At 36.7% G+C, this 20,763-nt stretch overlaps 1 protein-coding gene across 5 annotated transcripts in view; it reads right to left on the reverse strand.

Moving 5' to 3' along the window:
* Positions 1-12,331: 12,331 nt before the first annotated feature.
* LOC103047068 (cyclin-dependent kinase 17) overlaps positions 12,332-20,763 on the reverse strand; it is a 37,091-nt gene continuing 28,659 nt past the window's right edge. For 2 of the 5 annotated variants that reach the window (XM_007247972.4, XM_007247974.4), the window contains 3 exons: positions 20,668-20,745; positions 20,058-20,175; positions 16,510-16,599 (listed from right to left, as the gene is read on the reverse strand). In XM_007247972.4, the coding sequence (XP_007248034.3) occupies positions 20,075-20,175; positions 20,668-20,745 (179 nt within the window). In that variant the 3' untranslated portion in view covers positions 16,510-16,599; positions 20,058-20,074. Of the gene's footprint in view, positions 16,600-20,057; positions 20,176-20,667; positions 20,746-20,763 lie in introns of all 5 variants that reach the window. The other 3 variants (XM_007247975.4, XM_007247973.4, XM_049485839.1) reach the window with 2 other exon arrangements.

Genomic DNA, 20,763 nt, shown 5'->3' on the forward strand with positions numbered 1-20,763 from the left:
TTGCTGATGTGTTTACAATTGTTCCCTCTACCGTTGTTAGTTGTTCTTGTTTTGAGCCAATGGTCAGTGTTATTATCATTATACCCATGAGGGCAACTGTTATTATTATCTGGAGCCATATTGGAATAACTAGAGGAAATGCTGGTTCGTTATAGTTTCCGTACTTTCACCTGTCCCACCCCCTTTTTCCGTACCAAGCAAGCCATTATTAAACCATAAATGTGTTTTCCCTCTAAGTTTCCCAGTATTTAATAAACTTGTTATCTTACAGCCTTATATGTGTAAGTGTTAAAGTTACAGAGTGTATATATATATTTTTTTTTTACAATTTCTTTTTTGCAAGAGTCCAAAGCAACCTGCAAAGAAAAGCAATGTTCAGGACAACCTGTAAGGGAAAAATAATGTGTTCCCCCCCCTAATTTAGCAAATCACAGTTTATACCCCTATATGTGTAAATGTTAAAGTTGCAATGCGTGTAGTTCTTTTCTTCTTTCTTCTTGCTTCAGGATTCTGAAGGTACACTACCTCAGCCCCACGCACGAAGAGCTTTATTCTGGCTCTTGATGTCTGCAATATCAGTGAATGAAAAGTATGAGCTGGTGTGTGATAAGACTATGTGTGTTTTTTAATGAGATGTGTTTAAGAGTTTCTGTATGTAGTGTACTTTGACGCAATCGAAACGTTGCTGAATGAGTCACTCCCTCACTTCCGCTCCTCAGTCACAGCCATGCTGTGTGCTGTCTGCTGCTGTGCTCTGAGAAATCTTTTCTCTGCTGTGGCCAGGCCAGGCCCGTGCTGCGGGGGTTCTGCTACCCCTCCTTCCTGCTGCGGCCGCTGCTGCAGGGTCAGACTTCTCAGACTTCTCAGCTGTCTCGTCTCCTCCTGCTGCTCTGTGAGCGATCTCTGTTGCTGCACAGCTGTAGAACCCTCGCCTATCAGTTGATCTGCGTACGTTGTTCTCTCAGTCACCTGGAAAGGCTCAATCCAGCCATGCTCGTTCCCCTTTCGTGCGTAGTGGTGGAGGAGCCCTGACTTTGTGTCTGGACTGGTCCACCTTTGCACCACGTTCTCCTTCTCCCCCTGTGTAAACAGATCTGAAACGAAACTTTTGTATTCGTTATAATCATGTTTAAGGTTCACTATTCATTTTGGAAGTCTTTTAAGACGTCCTCCGTGTCTCCTTCCTGTAAGTTAAAGTACATGGTTAAAATACATTTATCACACTTAACTTGAGCTCTAATTTCCCCTTGGAAGTTAATTATTTCATATTTAAATTTTGTCTGTGCACAGATTTAAGCCCAATTTTGTTTTCTTACCTTCTTCAGTTGTCTTTCAGTTATATTCAATCATGATCTTTACTGTCAAATGTGCGTTCAATCCCTAATATTTAGTCATTTTCAATTGTAAATTGCAACATTTAATTATCATCACCATTAATTACTTGCTTTTACCTTCATTTTGTTCACATCCCTCTCCCTTTTAGTGTAACTGCTTCCCTGTCACACCAACCAATCTCTTATATCCAAATTAGATCTTACAAACACTTCCAATTTGCACGCCCAAGTTTATCACCAGACACACACTATGTCTCATGCATGCACACACACAAACTCAAACACGTCCACTCTCACAAACACTAACCAAGCTAAAGATCACACACCTCAACTCTGCAGCATCATTGTACAGACCATATTTTACTGCTTCACAGCACAAAACTGCTGCTTTAAACGCACCTGCTGTTAAGCCTCCCACTTAAAGCTTCCTGTAGATCTTCTCATATTGTATTGGTAATACCTTATAGATAATAAATAAGAAACAAACACCTGGAAATACATCTAAATCATGTTTTTTATATAGATCGTAATGATCAGCTGCTCTATTTTCCCCTCCATATCCACACTGATTAATAGAATATCAGGGCCCAAAGTTTTAAATTCTGCACAAACTACACATAATGTGGCTTCTGTCTCAGGAATGGTTCCATATTGATGTATTGGGCTTTCTTGGGTTACTTTTGCTTGGACTTTAGAATCACCGCTTGTGGCTATATTATTTTACCTGCCACTTTAATTTTCTGCGGTGTGCTATTTTACTAAGAAATTATGTTTCTGACTTTTTCAATTCCCAAGATTTTATAAAGACTTGATTTCTATATTTAGTTGATTTTATTTAGTGCTTTAAGAATTGGGAGAAGTGGAACGTGATTATTTTTCTCTGTATCAATCGTTCCATTACAGACAATAATATTAGCAATATCAATAAACAATTTTATGCTTTGCTTCGTTCTTGTTATTATAGCAAATAAAATCCGAACAATGCTTTTCATTTCCTGATAAATATTTTCAATATGTATTTATGCATATACAATTCCAAGCAGATTGCTTTTCACAATTATCAACAATACATCTATTTCCTTAAACAATTTATCAAGCCTCACACATTGTTTTTCTTGTTAAAAAAAAAATGGCTTACATGTTGAATAGTGAAAGTTCAATTTTGTGATTTCTAAGTTTCTTATTTCTTCTTTTTAAATTAGGATTGAGTGTGTCTTAGAGTTAAGACTGTTACAATATTGCTGAAAGTAATTGCTCATCCGCATAGTGGTTGTTTTAAAACCATACTTTAAAAAGATAAACAAGCTAAAAGTTTTAAAAAAAAAATGATCTATATCTATAAAATAATGATTGGTCAAAAAAATTTTAGTAATAGTGGTGAGGGATGAAAAAGGTAATAGGTTTAAAAAAAAGATAAAAAGTATGAAATAATTATTGGGCAAATAATGGTGGTAATAATGATTATCTATTTACATCTCCCCCTTTTTCTGAAACAGAATTTCTGTTTCAGAGAACTTAACGCAAAATTGCTTCACCCTTTTACTGTCCATTGGGCTGGTCTGTCCCGCCCAGGCCTCCACTGTCCCACACCCCATCACTTCATTCATCCACTCACTCTCCCCCTGGGCTGCGCTTCCCTTCCACGATGTTTTCTCCGATTTCTGTTAAAATGCATGTGGTGGTCAGATCGAGACTGTGCCTGCCTTAGGTTGTCCCTTTGTAGTATGTTGGGATCTTACCCGTCTTTGGCTAACCAGCCTATCACACTGAACCACACACAGCGTAGCAGCACTATTTTATCAAGATTCAGTGCTGTAGAGTTCCTGACAGTTAGGGAACGCAACCCCAGGTCTGTCGTACTTTCATAAACTCACACTCTGGTGTTCACCGTGAAAGCCTGTGCAAGGCACCAATTACCCATAGTTTATTATAGATTATTACTGTATACATATTTCATTTATTACCATCATTATCACCTTTTCTCTCCCACTTAATTTAGCTTAAATTATTTGCTTTGATGACACTGCTCCGGAATAGACCCAAAAGAGTGCATGTCAATGAATAATTATTCAGATTTTGCATCTGTACCTTAAAGGTGTACCACAAGGTTAAGTTTTGGTCCAGTTTTATTTAATATATACATAAATTATAGTGCTGGCTCTGCTTCTCAGATTGCAAACTTTACCATTATGCAGATGAAACAATTTTATAGTGCTTAGCCGATTTTGTTCATGCTACAGCCAGAAAATTATGCATTTGTTTCATAGGTGGCATTGTATAAGCATGAAAACTAAATTTATGCTGTTTTCCAGATCTCTTTCCAGTCCAATTTAATACTATACAGAAAGGAAGCAAAGCAAGTTCTTCATTGCAGAAAGTAAGCATATCGAAAACAAAATAGAAAGCTCAATTTTTTTTATTTTTTTTACATTTGATTATGTCCCCTTATCAGAAAGATACCCAATTCCCTGTAGCTTGAAATAGATGCAACACTGCGTTTCCTTTAAAAATAATAATAAAAAAAATAAAAATAAGGTCTTTCCTCACTGGTTTCTGAAATCTACTATCGCTCTTAAGATAATCAAAATATTAGCATAGACGGATATCCATGAGATCATAGAGAAATTAGATATTACATCTATCTTATATAGATCTCATTCAGCCAGGACTGAACTGAGATCAGTCTGAATAAGAAACGAATAGTAAGATAATTGACTAAATCACCTGATAGAAAAAGCTGTGTTTGGAATGGCTCACTTATTAACTCATTCACTATTCACTATGTAGCATTTTCTATTTATTGAACTGATTATTTAAGAATCAAACAAGAAACCATGTTTATTTGTCCTGCTCTGAGGACATCTTATACAGCAGTACTGCATGGCATAGTATATTTTGGAATTTCTAGCATACATCTTCTGTACAATATTATTATAATATAATGTAATTAATAGTGAACTATATGGGGGAAAAAATGTACTGCTAAGTTTCGACAGAGCATTGTAAAAATGGCCAATCCAAATTGCTTAGTATTTCTGCAATAGGAAACGATTCCGACACAGCCACACACCTTCATTATTTTCATTATTAGCTTCGCTTATAGAATATAGAGTTAGACATATGTCCCTGTTAGGTTAGGGCCCCCAAGATATAGTCCAATACTCAAAATTAAGCTAATTATTTTCCTCAATTCTGACTCCCCCTTTTCTGTGTTTTATTTTTTATTTGTTTTGCTAACCAACCCCATAATCCCTTTATTAAGTTCTCTAAATTCTCTAATTATCTATCCAGTCACACACCATTATTCAACAACTTAATTATTAATATTAACCTTCCCCAACCTTGCTTACATTAAAGTACACTGTACTCATGATTGGGTATTCACAGTTTCATATTTTCATTTTAGAACTGTCCTATAACGTATGCATATATTATATTATATTATAGTTATATGTAACATCAGTCACTTTCGTAATCGATGTCATCACACTTTACTCTTTTATTTATTGAATTATTTATGACCATTAGTAATATCTACTGCAGTGCTCCGTTTACAGATAGATCTTTACCTTGTATAGTTAGGTCTTTTATATCCTTATATTGTCTTATATATATATATCTATCCATCTACCCATACAAAAGCCTTTTCCCCCTGTTCACCTCTGTCCCCCATTTTCACTGTGTATTACTCTATTTCCCTACTTCATCTTGGACTCCTCCCCTGCAGTGGGACTCATCCATTCCAGATTTCGTTGACACACAAGAGTTCGTACACTCAACCAATCACATCGCTCGCAGGAGCCCCGCTCTGTCTCACACACACTCTTTAATTCGCTGCCACACAAGATACACATTTTCTGTTTCTCTCACAGGAAAACTGGACACGCACACTTTTAATCCCTGTAACAGACACTCGTAGACCCTTTTCTTTTTCTCTCTGTCAGTCGCACATACACAATCACAAAGTCAGACACACTCAGTCCCTGGAATAAGCACACATACACACGCATACTCTCTCACACTTATTGGCCACAGACTCACTTCCCTCAAACTTATAGTTTATACTGCTATGTATACCCCTTTTTATTTGTTTTCTTTTACCCCAGACAAGACACGAATAAGCCATGCACACAAGCAGTGGGTCGCTGCCCACCCGCGAGATACCGCTCCCGGTCCGCCTTCGACTATACCTAAGGACCCCCGTTCACACTGTTAAGCTACTCATTTATTTTAAACTAACACTCACGCGCTAATGAAGGTTTGCCATATGGTCCCAGTCACGCTTCTTAAAGCCCGCAACTTTCAACATGAGACGCCCAATATATTAACCCGATCTTTTGTCAATTATTTCTATCTGTATTAATAACAAATCATTAATCTATGGGAATACAGCCCCCTGCCTGGCAAGGCACACCTGTTATCCAATGCTAGAATTGTCATCATTTACATCTGCATTAAGAACAAATCCTTACAACCACCGTATCATACCAGAACTATTATTTATACAACTAGTAGAAGTTCATAATAGTTACAGCGCCTACTAATAATACCAAATGTCTAGAGCAGCAACAGTATCTGCTTATATTATTATTATTATTATATATTTTTATTTATTAATTTATTGACTTTGTATTATATTTTATTTTATATGTTTTTTATTCGTTTTTGTTATTTTCTGAACCAATTCACGAGCGGATCAATCTCGAGGTAGGCTTACACCTAGCAGTTATCCGAACATCTCGTCAGAAGCCGGGGGGACACGCCAGCGTCCAATCCTTAAAACCTGAGGAGGCCCAGCCTCGACTCTAAAACCCGAGGAGGCCCAGCCTCTACCCGAGGAGGCCCAGCCTCTACTCTAAAACCCAAGGAGGCCCAGCCTCTACCTGAGGAGGCCCAGCCTCTACTCTAAACCCAAGGAGGCCCAGCCTCTACCCTAAAACCCGAGGAGGCCCAGCCTCTACTCTTTTTTAAAATACCTTGGTATGCTTCCTGCTCTCCTCCAGACAGCAGCCCCGCCGCCGATCCACTCAAATTTGAAATAGCCAATATGCAGAATTTGATTAAACCGGCTCTGCTTACCTGTGTTTTTTTGTTCGGCCGTGAGTGGATCAGTGCCGGATGCCGTCCTCTGCCAGACTCGTTCAGAGGTCGGGGTCACCAATTGTTGTAGAAATGAAAAATGAAAGGTGGGCTAGCCCCCACCTCTCGTCCGGGGTACAACTCCCCTACGTGTTCGTCTGATTGAGAGTCGAAGGCAAGTAGAGTGAAGTTGAAAGCAAACCAAGTATTTATTACTGAATTCAGGAGAACGTTACAAACAGACAGTTAACAACAGCCGTCTCAGTAAAAGTTCTGACCCCCCTTCTGATCTGACTCCACGTTTATACCCCAAAATGACGTAAAGCCTGTTGATGAGGCGTTGTTAAAATCATCTCATGTTAGCATGCACGTGTTAGCACTGAAGTTTCCCAGGTTTGATCACACCACCAGTGTTTGACCTTGACTGTCTCCAATCGGACAGTGTGGCATTGTCTTCAGGACTGGACCGAGTCCGGTAAAAACAGTGTGGTATTGTTTTAATAATTACAAAGTGTCGTCCTCCCCATGTGCGTGCTCCCATCCCGCTTTGGGAGATGAAAAACAACGCACACACAGAGTGTAAGGCTGCACTGTTCGTACCCAAGTCTCTTTTGTATCAATTCAGTTCGTACAAAGTGCACTTGGCTGATGATTGATTGTCAGTCAGAAACATGCAGTAAACTAAATGCTTCAGGCATAAGCTGTATGTGCCCAACAATTGGTTCTATATGTTATTTGTTACTGTGTTAGCAGCGTGTGGTTAGTCCGCCATATAATAGATCCTATGTGTTAATATACGCCTTATATATCATGTTGGTTAATTTGTCATAATAAGGTCTGTGTTAGTCACATGCCTGATCAAACAATGTTTTACTATATGTGTAAAGGATATATTGTGATTATTGATTAATCTTTTATATAAATGCGTGTAAAATATACTGTGAGTGATAAAATGATCAAATATGGTGTAAGTATTGGTTAATGCATATAAAATACAAGGTTTCACACGATGATTATGTAATTTTAGATACCAAGATAAGTAATCATGATTGTGAGATGTTTGTCAATACATTCAAGGTAAAACAGGGTTTCTTCATAAGATTTCCCACAATGCCATGTTGCCAATTCATTATACAGTATAAAATCAGCTCGGGCCAGGCTAATTCCAAGTTTTCCTTAAGTAGAAAACTAGCACTCTTCAGCTCATGTGTATTTGGTCTGGCACAAGAAGAAAAAGTCCTTCAAAATCACACTAGAACATCAGCTTTATATTCCTTTTTTTTGTGCAAAATGGCCCTTATGCCATGTTGCCAATTAATTTTACAGGATAAAATCAGCTCGGGCCAGGCTTATTCTAGGTTTTCCTTAAAGTAGGAGACTAGAGCTTTTCATCTAATGTGTATTTGTTGTGGCCCAAGATGAAAAAATCCTTTACAATCATACTGGAACATCTGCCTCATGTTTTTTTTTGTGTGCAATGGCTTTTAAAATACGTTTTTAACTAAAAAATTATTAATTATATATTAAATTATTAATTATATATTAAATTATTTAAATAAATATTATGAAGTATAAAATTAGCTCTGGCCAGGCTAATGCCAGGTTTTCCTTAGAGTAGGAGGCTAGTTCTCTATTTAAGATATTTCCTACTTAGGAAATGAAGGAATTACAATAAAACAACAATTTATGTTGTAAGTAAAACTGGAGAAAATAAGTGATGCAACATTGTGTCTAAATAACATTACATTTAATGAAATATTGTATACTTACATTGTTATTAAACAGCTGTACTGCGTTCCTTTATTTTACCTCATAGACTAATATTTATAGTATTAGTCTATGAGGTGTTTAATATAATCTAAGCAGCTGCGGGTGTTTGTGAACGCTCCATTTAGTTCACATTGGTTCAGTGAAGCGGAAGCTGCCAATATCAAACCAACTTCAGCCTCGTCTGAAACTCTCCATCAGTCCACACACAGTCCTGTGCTGTGTATCCTCACCCTCACACTTCTCACAGAGGCTGATAAGGCCTGCCTGCTTTTCACTATAGTTTTTCACTATGACACCTCCTGTGGGGTAGTGAAGGAAGAGACAATGTGCTAACCCAAAACAATGCTTTTTATTGAGTAAAGGTGCACGGATCACAGCTTGGTGTATTATTTCACTGTTGGACAATAATATACGATACAGTAACTCGCTGTAATGTTTATTGCGCATAAATGTCCGTTGATAAATGTCCACCGCTTGCAAATATCAGCCAGTTACTTTATTAAACATGGCATGCCACTGTTTCCGTAGCTCGGCTACACCAGTCTGGTGCAGGTTCTTCTCTATAGGTGTTGTACTCAGGATTTGTTTCAGCACAATATTGATACACAGTCATGATTGATTGGTAGACACTGAAAAATGTGCCACGGCAGGATTGTCCTACTTAAGTGCATCTGTTGGAGGTGCATCGTTTAAAAAAAAAAAAACACACCCAGGTGACCAGAATATCAGTCCATTAAAATGTACACATTTATTCCTGTTGGACTGGTTCAGTACATAAGAGAAGAGCCAGTGTAATAAACAGGTATTTCACATCCATACCACTCACTACTTCTTTAATACTTTTATACATTTATAAGTTGTCAGTTCTTTATTTACTGATGTAAAATGAAAACTCTGGTACTCTAGTTCTCTCCAGTTTAGAAATGGTACAGTAGCTAATCTCAGTTTGGGACAAATGGCTTAACTAGTTAACTATGCGGCTTTTTGAAATGTCATCTCGTCTCTTATTAAGCAATGTTCACATTAGGGCTGCATGGTCCTGGAAAATTATATATATCGCGATATTAAATAATTCAGGGCCCATGACCTCACCAGCCCCACCCCCACTCATGCGCTGTCTCACATCCGGACTGATCAACAGCGCCCGGCACTCAAAACCCGAGGAAAAAAACAGTAATTGGCCCTTTAATCAGGCATTTAAATGGCTTTTAAAATGTAAATACAAGCGTTTTTATGGGATTAAAAGTGTGAATTCAGCTGTAACTGGAAATATTTGTGCAAAAATGTGCTGGACTGAGGTGCACAGCTATCGACACGTGCGTTTACAAGCACATGACATGAGGTAACCGCATGGTAACCGAGGTAACCTCTGTTTAAAAGCACTTGCCCAACCATGCTTCTGGAGCAGGCAGCAGGAGCCTGTCACTTGCACAGACACAGAGACAGAGCTGTGCATCTACTTCGTGTGTCAAGAATCAAAACACTGCAACATGACGTGTTTGGTTCAATTGCCTTAAGTGACATCGCACCTCCTGCAATGTGACTATTGCGCATGCGAACATCGCGATGACGATGCTTAAACGATATATCGTGCAGTCCTAGTTCACATGGTGTCCGGACAGGTATGTGAGTCTATGGTGGTCCTGGGAAGCTTATGTTCATCACAGTTGGGTGATTAGTACGATCAAGTTAATTTAATTATGAGAATCACCAACTGGTGTTCATCACTCATTACAGATCAATAGAAAAAACTAATAAAGCAGTTTAGTGCACACTCTTAGAAATAAAGATGAAGTCAACTTTCAGTACCTAAATGAATATAAAATAAATCATAAAACCTTGATATCATCTAATACAAAAAAAGGAATCAAGAGAATAATTATTAATGTTTATATTATTTAGGTAACCAATAGTGGTCTTGCTCCAAAGAACCCTTTATTTTATTATTATTATTATACTGCATTACTTTTAGGATTGATTTGAAAAGAGGAAGTTAACTAAGTACTATTTTGTGGCGATTTCACGATCTCTGTTATCTCATAAAAAATCATCAAAATTCTATTTTCCTCACCTTATTACTTTCATGGATATTATCTTCAAGAGTAACAAGCTTTAGCAGCAACTTAAAGTCTACAGTCTGTGGGTAAAGGGACTAAATAGAACATTTTGAACAAGGAAACTACAAATGACAAAATCAAAAACTTTATATCTCCAAAACAACGACTTTACAGGAGAAAAAAAGAGGACAGTTTAAAAACGCTTTATCCTAAGACGTTTTGGTTTATTTATCATGATTTGTGTCACAATGGTAACAACAAAGACAGCAAAAATGGAGATATTAAGTTTTGCGTAATATTGGTGAAATATGTATTGCACCAGGTATTGTTTGGTTTTGCAGAGTGCAGTGGAAATCTGTATGCAAAAGTTTGGTGCTTAACTTCGTTATTAGAACATCAGTACTTTGTATTTTATTTTTAGCAGATATCAAAGCTTACAGACATTTTCTTGTTTTTCTGTTAAATTCAGATTTTTTTTTAGCGGCTCTTACACTAGTTCTGCAGTAGTTATAAGACGTGTTGCACAAAATGATTAATATCCAGCCACAAATTTTCAGGAATGATGTAGTCAGTGGACTGTGGAGCAGAGGGCCAACCCAAGCTTTTTTAACAAGTTCTGCTCAATTGTCAGGTATATTTTGAATCATTGTGCTATTGTAGAATTATGTTTTGAAATATGCATTGTCTGATTGATTTGCTTTCAGTTTTTCTGATATTTGTTTGAATTTATTTCTAACTGTGTAACATTTCCTGTGCCACTGCCTGACAGTATAATATACATATAGATTAATAAGCGTGTTAATAAGCAGCGTTGCTCAGTAGAAAGGAGCAGCTCTACTGCATATTAGCCAAAACCTCCTGCTGATTCAAACTTTCCTTTTCCTGATAAAAGGTGGAGACTGGAATTTTCCCATTGCTTTGTTTCCATTAGTTAATTTTAATCTTAGCAAAAGCTTCACAGATTTGAACAGTTATATTGTTGTAATGATGTAATACTTCCTAATGATAGTTCTTGTCTAATCAGTGCTAAAGTCAGGCCTAATGAGTTAAATTAGATTTTAATGAAACAGGTGCCAAAATGTTTCCACACACCACAAATGTTTTAGTATTACTCAGTTAACCGAATACTATTTACTGTGCTCTGCAATTTCCAATTTAAACAGCAGAGGTTGTCTTTTCTCCTGTTCACAACAAAAGTTTGTTTGGCATATATTTTTATTTTAAAGGAATGAGCAATTTTGCCTGGTGAAATGATAAAAAAAAACCACTTCAAAAATGATCAGTTTTTCTGATTTTACTATTTATAGTTCTAAGTTTGAGTAAATTAAATTTTGTTTTATATTATAAACTACTGTCAACATGTATCTAAAATTCCTTATGTAAATAAATGCTTTAAATGACTATTTTCATAAGGGATTTTAGATACCTCCTGGAGCAGAAGCCAATCCTGGAGCTTTGTTTGTTGGCTTGTGACAATCTATTTTCCTCTTAAATACATTTGAGGGGTTTTCAATGAAGTTCAGGTCTGGAAATTGTTCTGGCCATGACTTTTATCTCATTAATTAAAGGATTTTTTCTAGCTTTACATGACTGTTTTTTCTGTGCGCTTCACCCCAGCTGCCATTTATTACTCTTTTTGTAGGTCACCCAAAAGCAGTGGGAAAGAGTGGTGGAGAGCATGCCAAGATGAATCAAAGCTGTGATTAAAAATCAGGGTTATTCCTCCAAATACTGATACATATATATATATATATATATATATATATATATATATATATATATATATATATATATATATATATATATATATATATATTTTGCATTATTTGAGGCCTGAATGCTCTGCATCTTTTTCGTTATTTGGATTATTTCTCATTTTCTGCAAATAAATGCTCTAAATGACAATAATTCTATTTGGAATTTGGAGTGAAATGTTTATAGTAGTTTATAGAATAAAACAACAATATTCATCTTACTCAACCATATACCTGCAAATAGTCAAATAAGAGAAACTGATCGTTTTGAATTGGTATTTTACCTGTACATGGCTTGTGAGTTGCTTCAGTTTTTAATAGAATATTAATAACAATATTAGTTGTTTTTTTTTACTAAAAATTTAAATGTTTATGTGAAAAATAATTATTTGAAATTCATGCAAACAGTTTTTTTTTTACATTAATCAACAATGAAAATAAAATATAAAAAATAAAACATGGTCACTTTAACTTCAGTACTGATAGCAGCTAAGAAATCTACTGATTAGATCTTCTTTACAGAACCAACAAAGATGAGAGTTAAGAGCCAGTAGCCTTAATCAAAAATCTTATTAATAAGCTGAATGTCCAGCTTTCAAAGGAAGACACATGATAATAAATCAGTCCAATAAACAAACAAAAACAAGCAAAAAAACAAGCAAGCAAGAACTACACAAATTGTGTAAATGTTTAACATTAAAATGGAATTTCAGCTCATGCTTTTCTAAAGTGCTGCCCTCTTGCTACTTCTTCACATCTGTTATATGTATTATACAAAAATAAAATACAAACCAATATTCACATTGTGACTTTAAACTGAACTGAACTCATCCACAGAGGGATCCAAAAGTATAAGACTACATAAAAATGTTAATTCAAATAAACAGAACATAACAGAAAGTCAGTACTAGTGTAAAAACGCAATGTTAATGCAAAATGCAGAAATACCAAAAAATAAAGTAAAAAAAAAAAAGTAAATGTAAATATTTAGCACACTCCACTTCTCATTTTATTTATGCTGACTACCCTCGGTTATTAAACAAAATGTATTAAATTATAAAAAATAATGTACAAAAAAAACCCCAACATTTTTAGTAGCAATCTCAGACTTTTGGGTCGCACTGTATATACAGATGTATGTCATTTCTGCAAAAGTAATTATGTAGAAAAAATAAACACAGTAAACATAGATTTTCAAAAATTCAAGTAAAAGTAAACAATTAGTTAAAATTCACTTTAACCTTTACAAACTCCAAACGCCAACTCAACCGTTAAAAACACTCTGTGGTTTGTAATGTGATCGGGGATAAAGGACAAACAGCCTAGAGTTTCTCTCTCCCTGTCCATCTAACTCTCCCTCTCTCTCATTCTCTCTCTCCCCTCTCTCTCTCTCCTTCTCTCTCACATCTCATATATATTTGTCTTCTTCTTTCAGCACTTAAAGAAGGCAGAGCTGTTCTCCTGTACTAAGATGATTATTATTAATGTTTGTTATTTTACAAAGAAAAAGTATTACAAAATATGTATATATGTTCACCGTTCAATAAATAGTTTTATTCACATGATCTTAATCAGCAGTGCCAATCAGTCTCTGCTCTAACTGATTAGAAGTGGGAGAAAATATCGATATTGCGATATATTTTTAGATTTCAGTCTGCGATACATTATTATCGATACGTGGCGTCAAATAGGGATATTGTTATTAAAACATAGCCCCTCCCCAAATCTGACAACACACTTATATTGCGAGATCATGGTCATCGTGCCCGACGTATCGTGATGGTATTGTATCGTGAGATGGCTTGTGACTTCCACCCCTTATATTTACACACTTACTCTCCATATGAACTCTAACCTGCATCTGTGTGAACGGTGAACTAGTGGAAAGTCGGGAACTAAACTGACATTTTAGTGGCGTGTAATGAAGTTTTTTTTTTAATTATTATTGCCTAAAAAAATTATTTGCAATGTAATAATAATAATTATAATTATTGCAAAACAACAAAGCTAGCACAGGTTTGAGAGACAATATTATTATGATGTCTATTAGCTAGTATCTATGGCTTCAGTCTGGACTATGAAGGAGTCCATCTCCTGATTTGCATTTCTTCAGGAGACTACATTGTCCAAAATCCTTGGCTACGCTATTTGATCATGCAGAACCTTTATTCTACAGCAATGAAGGAAAAGATGATTCTGTTCCACAAATCAGTCACATGGTACAGCTGAGGACTGGACCGGATTAGAGGGAGAATCTACAGCTTGTGTTTCAATATCATCACTTTCATCTAATGAGCACAACAATACTCTAATTCCCAAACTGCTCAGGACACTCAGCACTGTAATACCTTTACTCATCCCGAAGCACATGCTAGTGTCCACGTTTGCACAGTTAGTGTGTGCTCAAGAGTGAGAAGTGCTGTGTTTATCATCCAGTTCACACTACAAAAATAACATAGTTCTTTACCAGAGAAATCAGCGGCACTTTCTTTCGGTTCCAGTCCTCCGAGGTCAGCCGTTAGTTCTGTAATATTTACTGAATACAGCCTGAGCTTAACTTCCATAAGGTGCCAAAGGTTTGTTCATAGCAGTGTGTGTGTGTGTGTGTGTGTGTGTGTGACAAAGAGAGACATGTGTCAGGGATGTTTAGAGGATTACTGCAAAAATTAAAAGGCAATATCTGAACATACACTAAAAAAAATAAGTTCTATATGACAAATGATGTCACTAATTCAATCAATTCAATCAAAAGACCTTTCATGAACTGTTACCTGTTACCTCGGCATAATATTAAACTGGTGATGGAACAAAACAGAAATATTTCAATGCATTTTTTTGCTTTCATTAAAATGGAATATTCTTTGGATCTAACAGATTTAATAATTTTAATGCTGAGATATTTTGCTCCGTATATCAACACCACGGTATATTTTTTTGAGTGTGCATTACTGTGCAGTACAAAGAGACCACCATTTTATTTATTTCATTTCCATCCAAAATGGCCTAGTTGTTTATATTTCAGGATCAGAAAAAAGACACTTTACTGAGTACCACAGAGAAGCCTCAACATTTTTACGCATATCAAACGTTTCAATATTTAGTATGAGTTTACTCTTTACTACATCCTTATATATTTTTTCTTCCGTTCCTTTCTTTTATTCACAGACAGTTTTGCTAATAATTCTAAAACATAATTAATTTTCATGACTTTTTCATGACTTTTCCATGTCTTTGTGGACAATTTTACTGACCATATATTTTTTAGTACAGACATGGCAAGAAACAAAAAACTAAAAATCCAAGTAGGCATAAAATGAATTGAAAGCTGTTTGAAATGTCACGTTTTACTAGCTGAATAACATTTCTGCATATTTTGCATAGCATTAAAACAGCATTTTCTCTTACTGAGTGAATTTACAGCTATAGTCAAGGCTGAAGAGGACCCATATAGACAGATAGCTAAAGCGAAGGGATGTGACAGATTTACCCAAACAATTCATTATTTTTAAAAACCAAAACGGCCAATAAACTGAAACAATTTCCATGACTTTTTCAAAACTTTCTGGGTATTTTTCTTTTTTCCAAAACATATCCAGGCCTGGCAATTGTTATTTTTAAACTCCATGACTTTTCCATGTTTTTCATGACCGTACGACCCCTGTTAAAGGACATTTCCCTCACTTCCACAATTTAGATACACTGATCGATGCTGAGATCTGGACTCTCGCCTGTGAGAACAGCAGCAGCTCCACATCCTGTCAGACTCACATAGTTATCTTTAAAGAAAGCAAATGTTAAATACTGTTTAAATACTGTTTACAGTTCTAGCAGGAGCCTTATTTCTCTCTGTCTCTATCTAACCTTCTCACAAATCGCTCATAAAAACATCAAATTATAAGCGTTTTCACTAAAAAGGATATAAATAATAGGTGGTCTCTGACTTCTGCCCAGTAATCTAATACAAATATACAGACAATACACTCCCACACACACACACAGACACATTCCTGCACACACACACACACACACACACACACACACACCAGGACAGTCACAGGGGGAGGAATGTTGGAGGTCTGGGCAGGAATGAGGTATACTGTATGTATACTGAGGCTGGCGTGTGCAGGTAAGGGGCGTGGCTTGTGAAATAACACAAAATATGAAAAGCAGCTTAGCCTCTCATCTCATAAAAACAAAGGCAAATAAAAGAAAAGGATGCCCTCCCTGTAGAGTCTTCCAAGATGCCGCCTGGTTGACCGTGTTTGAGTGTCCTCTTCCTCTACAGAAGAACAGCAGCAGAACCTTGTATCTCCCAGCTGCAGATACCCCTCTTCTACCATCAGGAGGTCGTGTTGTGATATTCCTCTCAACTGAAGTTTCTAATTCGGATTGTAGATTGTGTGGAGTAGTGTAGAATTGTCTCAGCAGACGAACTCCTTCCCATCCGTCTATCGGTGCAAAGATTCAGCTTCTTCTTCCTCCGTCGTTTTTCCTAGACTCTTTAGCTTCTTTAGATGGGGTGAAGTATTCTGTTTGTGCATTACGTGCGTTATCATCAGCCTTCTTCTTAAAACAAAACACTCTGTCTGCGGGACTTCCCCTGGGCTGAGAGAGAGAGAGAGAGAGAGAGAGAGAGAGAGAGAGAGAGAGAGAGAGAGAGAGAGAGAGAGAGAGAGAGAGAGAGAGAGAGAGAGAGAGAGAGAGAGAGAGAGAGAGAGAGAGAGAGAAGCATATAAATAAATATTATTAATAGAGTTCAATTTACTTTTGTTTAATGAAATGTTTTTCATGCTTTAAATTTCAGTTCTCAAAGCTTTTTTCTTTCATTTTTAAGTAGCAAAAATGCATCCAGACATTCACTCTGGAACACCTCAATCTGAATATTTAATAATTTACAGTAATATCAAACAAGAATGCATTCCAGGACCCCAGGTACCACCACTATACCTGCTAACTATCTTGAAGGGATGTGAATTAGTGTAAAATTACAGTGGTGCAAAATTAGTATTTGATAGACTGTCAATTTTGCAAGTTTTCCCACCTACAAAAAAGGAGAGGTCTGTAATTTATATTGTACGTACACTTCAACAGTGAGACAGAATCCAGAAAAATCACACTGTATGATTTTTAAATAATTAATTAGCATTTTACTGATAAAGTAAGTATTTGATCACCTACCAATCAGCAAGATTTCTGGCTCTCACTGACTTGTTAGTTTTTTTCTTTAAGAAGCATTTCTGTTCTGCACTCATTACCTGTATTAACTGCACCAGTTTGTACTTGTTAACAGTATAAAAGACACATGTCCCCACACACTTAATTACATCACACTCCAGCCTGCTGTCTAAGAACACCAGGGACAAAACCGTGCATCTGCAAAAGGCTGGAATGAGCTACATGACAAAAGGCAAGCAGCTTGATGAGAAAGCAACAACTGTTGGTGCAATTATTAAAAAATGAAGAAAACACAAGATGACTTTCAATCTTCCTTGGTCTGGAGCTTCCATGCAAGACCTGGCCTTGTTAGGTAAGGATGATTCTAAGAAAGGTCAGGAATCAGCCCAGAACTACACGGGAGCACCTGGTCAATGACTTGAAGAGAGCTGGGACCACAATCTCAAAGACTGCTGTTATTAACACACTACATCGTCATTAATTAAAATACTACAGCGCATACAAGGTCCCCCGGCTTACGCCAACACACGTCCAGGCCTGTTTGAAGATCGCCATTTGCCATCTGAATGATCCAGAGGAGGTATGGGAGAAGATCATGTGATCAGATGAGACCACATGTTTACAGTGTAACCCTAAGAACACAGTTCCAACCGTGAAGCATAAGGGTGTAAACATCATACTTCGGGGGTGTTTTTCTGCAAAGGGGACAGGATGACTGCAGCGTATTAAAAAGGAGGATCGATGGGGTCATGTATCGCAAGATTTTGGCCAACAACCTCCTTTCCTCAGTAAGAGCATTAGAAATGGGTCATGGTTGGGTCTTCCTGCATGACAATGACCTGAAACAGCCAGGGCAAATAAGAAGTGGCCTAGCATGGCCTAGCCAGTCTCCAGACCTAAACCCAATTGAAAATCTTTGGAGGGAGCTAAAACTCAACGTTGACCAGCGACAGTTGAAGTGTACCAACAATAAAAATGAAAGACCTTTCTTCATTCTTTAAAGGTGGGAATCAAAGGATCATATACCTATTTTCCACACATTTTTTGCGTGTTACATAGAACTGCTGTTCAGCCATTAGGACAGCCCATTAAAATATTTAGTCCTTTTCATTTGCATTCATAATGAATGTATGTACAAATGTATCTTCATTTTTTTATTGGTGTTGATTTTGATATTTGGACAGGCAGAATGGTTGACAGCTTCATTGGTAAACAAATGTCTTTAAGGTATTGTTGTATTCTGAATTTTGCATGTTTGATGCTCATGGCGGACCTGAGGCTAGTCTCTTCAGTGTTATTCTTACAAGATACACCCAGCACATGTGCACAAAGACAGAAGCACGTCAGCATATGTCCGTAAACTGAATGTACAACAGAATTCATTTTATTAGTTAGAGTGTCTTTTTTTTAAACAAAATTCAGGGACTTTTGTTTTGTGTTTTCTGACCCAAGGTAAGAAGCCTCTGACTCGAGAAACGAAACTGAAGGCTGTACCAAACTATATTTTCTAAAAAAACAAAAAATTTAGCTAAGGTTTGGAGCCATTTCAAGAATGCAACTGATGTATCGTTCATGGCCGCCAGTTATCCGCAATTCACTACACATCACAACACAAAGGGCAGTTTTAGCCCCTTTCCTGGAAACATCTGTGTGTGGAGGACATGGCTTCTGACCTCATGAAGCGTGTTTGTTTTCTGAACAAGTGTGAAAGAATAATTCAGCAGAATAATTTACTGCTGATTTCACAACCTATGATTGTGTTTTTTATGTTAAATGTTTTATTGGGTGCCTTAATGCTTTCACTTGACTAAAGCTGCAAAAGACTCCAGGTAATCTAAAACAGATTTAAAAATGAGAAAATACTAAAGATCACAATACATTTAATACAAAACAGCACATTTTACTGTATATATCTTAATAACATATTTAAAGAGATGACTTATGTGAATGAAGTGTCACCAGCTTTTACCAGTTTTATAAATTTAAAATGATAATCTGATGCCACCTAGTGGCTTAGCCAGGTTTGATTTTAGTCATAGACTGCCTAAATTTTAAGCATATGTACATGTTTGATCAGGTCATCTGTTATATTATGTCTTAAGACAAAGTATTTAAAAAAAGTGTTTAATATTCTTTTGAGCATGTCCTCACTCAGTATCACTGTCTGTTAATTATTATTACCATCAAAATTCTATTATTTAATCTTTAAAAAAAAACTCACCCTTTACTATGTACAGGGTTCATACACTTTTTAACCAATACATTTCCATGTTCTTTTCATGACTTTTCCATCTAAAACATTAGACATGGACAATAAAACCAAAAATTATAATTTCTATAATTATAAAAACTATAATTAAAATTGATTATAGCAGGTCTAAAATGAATCAGTTAAAATGACACACAATCTTTATTAATAACGTGCGTCAGATTCTGAAAGCTCCATTGTGTCGGGATAAATTACTGATTTAACTCTTAGCTGACGTATTTGTAGCTCAAAATAGATTTTCTCCGTTGATAAACAGAAACACAAATATTTATAGAGCAAATTTCCATGGCTTTTCCAAAACTTTCTGGGTATTTTTATTTTTCCCACACTTATCCAGGGGTGGAAATTGCTATTTTCAAATTTCATTACTTTTCCAGGTTTTTCCAAGACATTTTTAGTCAACTGTTCAAACTCACTGTTTATTCGTTAGTTGTAATAAATGTGCTCACTTTGCTCTCTGAAACAGACTGGAGAGTAATGCATAGAGAAGAGGCACAGTCAAAGAAAACTGAAGGCGAAGACATTATAAAAAGCTAACATTAAAAAGACACTAAACAAAGAAGACAGAGACAAAAAGCTGGACAGGAAAAAGGGACAGAAGAAAAGTGTATTTATTTACCAGAGCGCTATAATGAGTCAGCCAGTAGAGGGGGAGGAGGGGGCAGGAGGCAGCGTGGGCTTTGCTCCTTCTCTCTGGGAATATTCCATATGTGTGGGACCCGTCTTATGGGGCATCACTTTAAAGGACACGTTGGGCAGGGCGGTAGGAAAGGGCAGACAGAAGATGGAAAGGATTGTGCAGAAAAGTATAAGAAACATGTTTATGAAAGATAGAGAGAAAGAGAAAGAGACTGACAGAAAGGCAGGAAAACATTGAGACACTTTTCTACAGAGGATGACAGATGCATGAGCAGCACGCACTGTAAGATGAAGCATGGCGTTCTGAAAGCGCTCAGTGTAAGCATGATGTAGACACAGATGACTAAAGCAGAGCAGAGATAAAGCACGGCGCAACATTAAGGCCGACACACAGTAGGCCTACTGTTTTTTTTTTAACTCTTTTTTTTTCTGCCCTGTTTTTCTCTTATTTCTGTGTGCTCTCTCCACTGTGGCATGTCAGCACCACTAATCTGGGACACATATCTCCAGATTCCATCCCAAGCTCTACCAGCCAGTCAGCATTGTAAAAAGCATGAACACGCTCAGAATTCAGCGGGAGCTGGACTTACCCGACTCTGAGTACGCTACAGAACGCTTTCCTGGATCCTTCTGAAGTTGGATCTCCTTCACCGAGAAGATAGATGCAGCTAGAAAAGAGTTAAGGG

This window comes from Astyanax mexicanus, chromosome 12 (assembly GCF_023375975.1).
Source record: "Astyanax mexicanus isolate ESR-SI-001 chromosome 12, AstMex3_surface, whole genome shotgun sequence".
Classification (NCBI taxonomy): Eukaryota; Metazoa; Chordata; class Actinopteri; order Characiformes; family Acestrorhamphidae; genus Astyanax; species Astyanax mexicanus.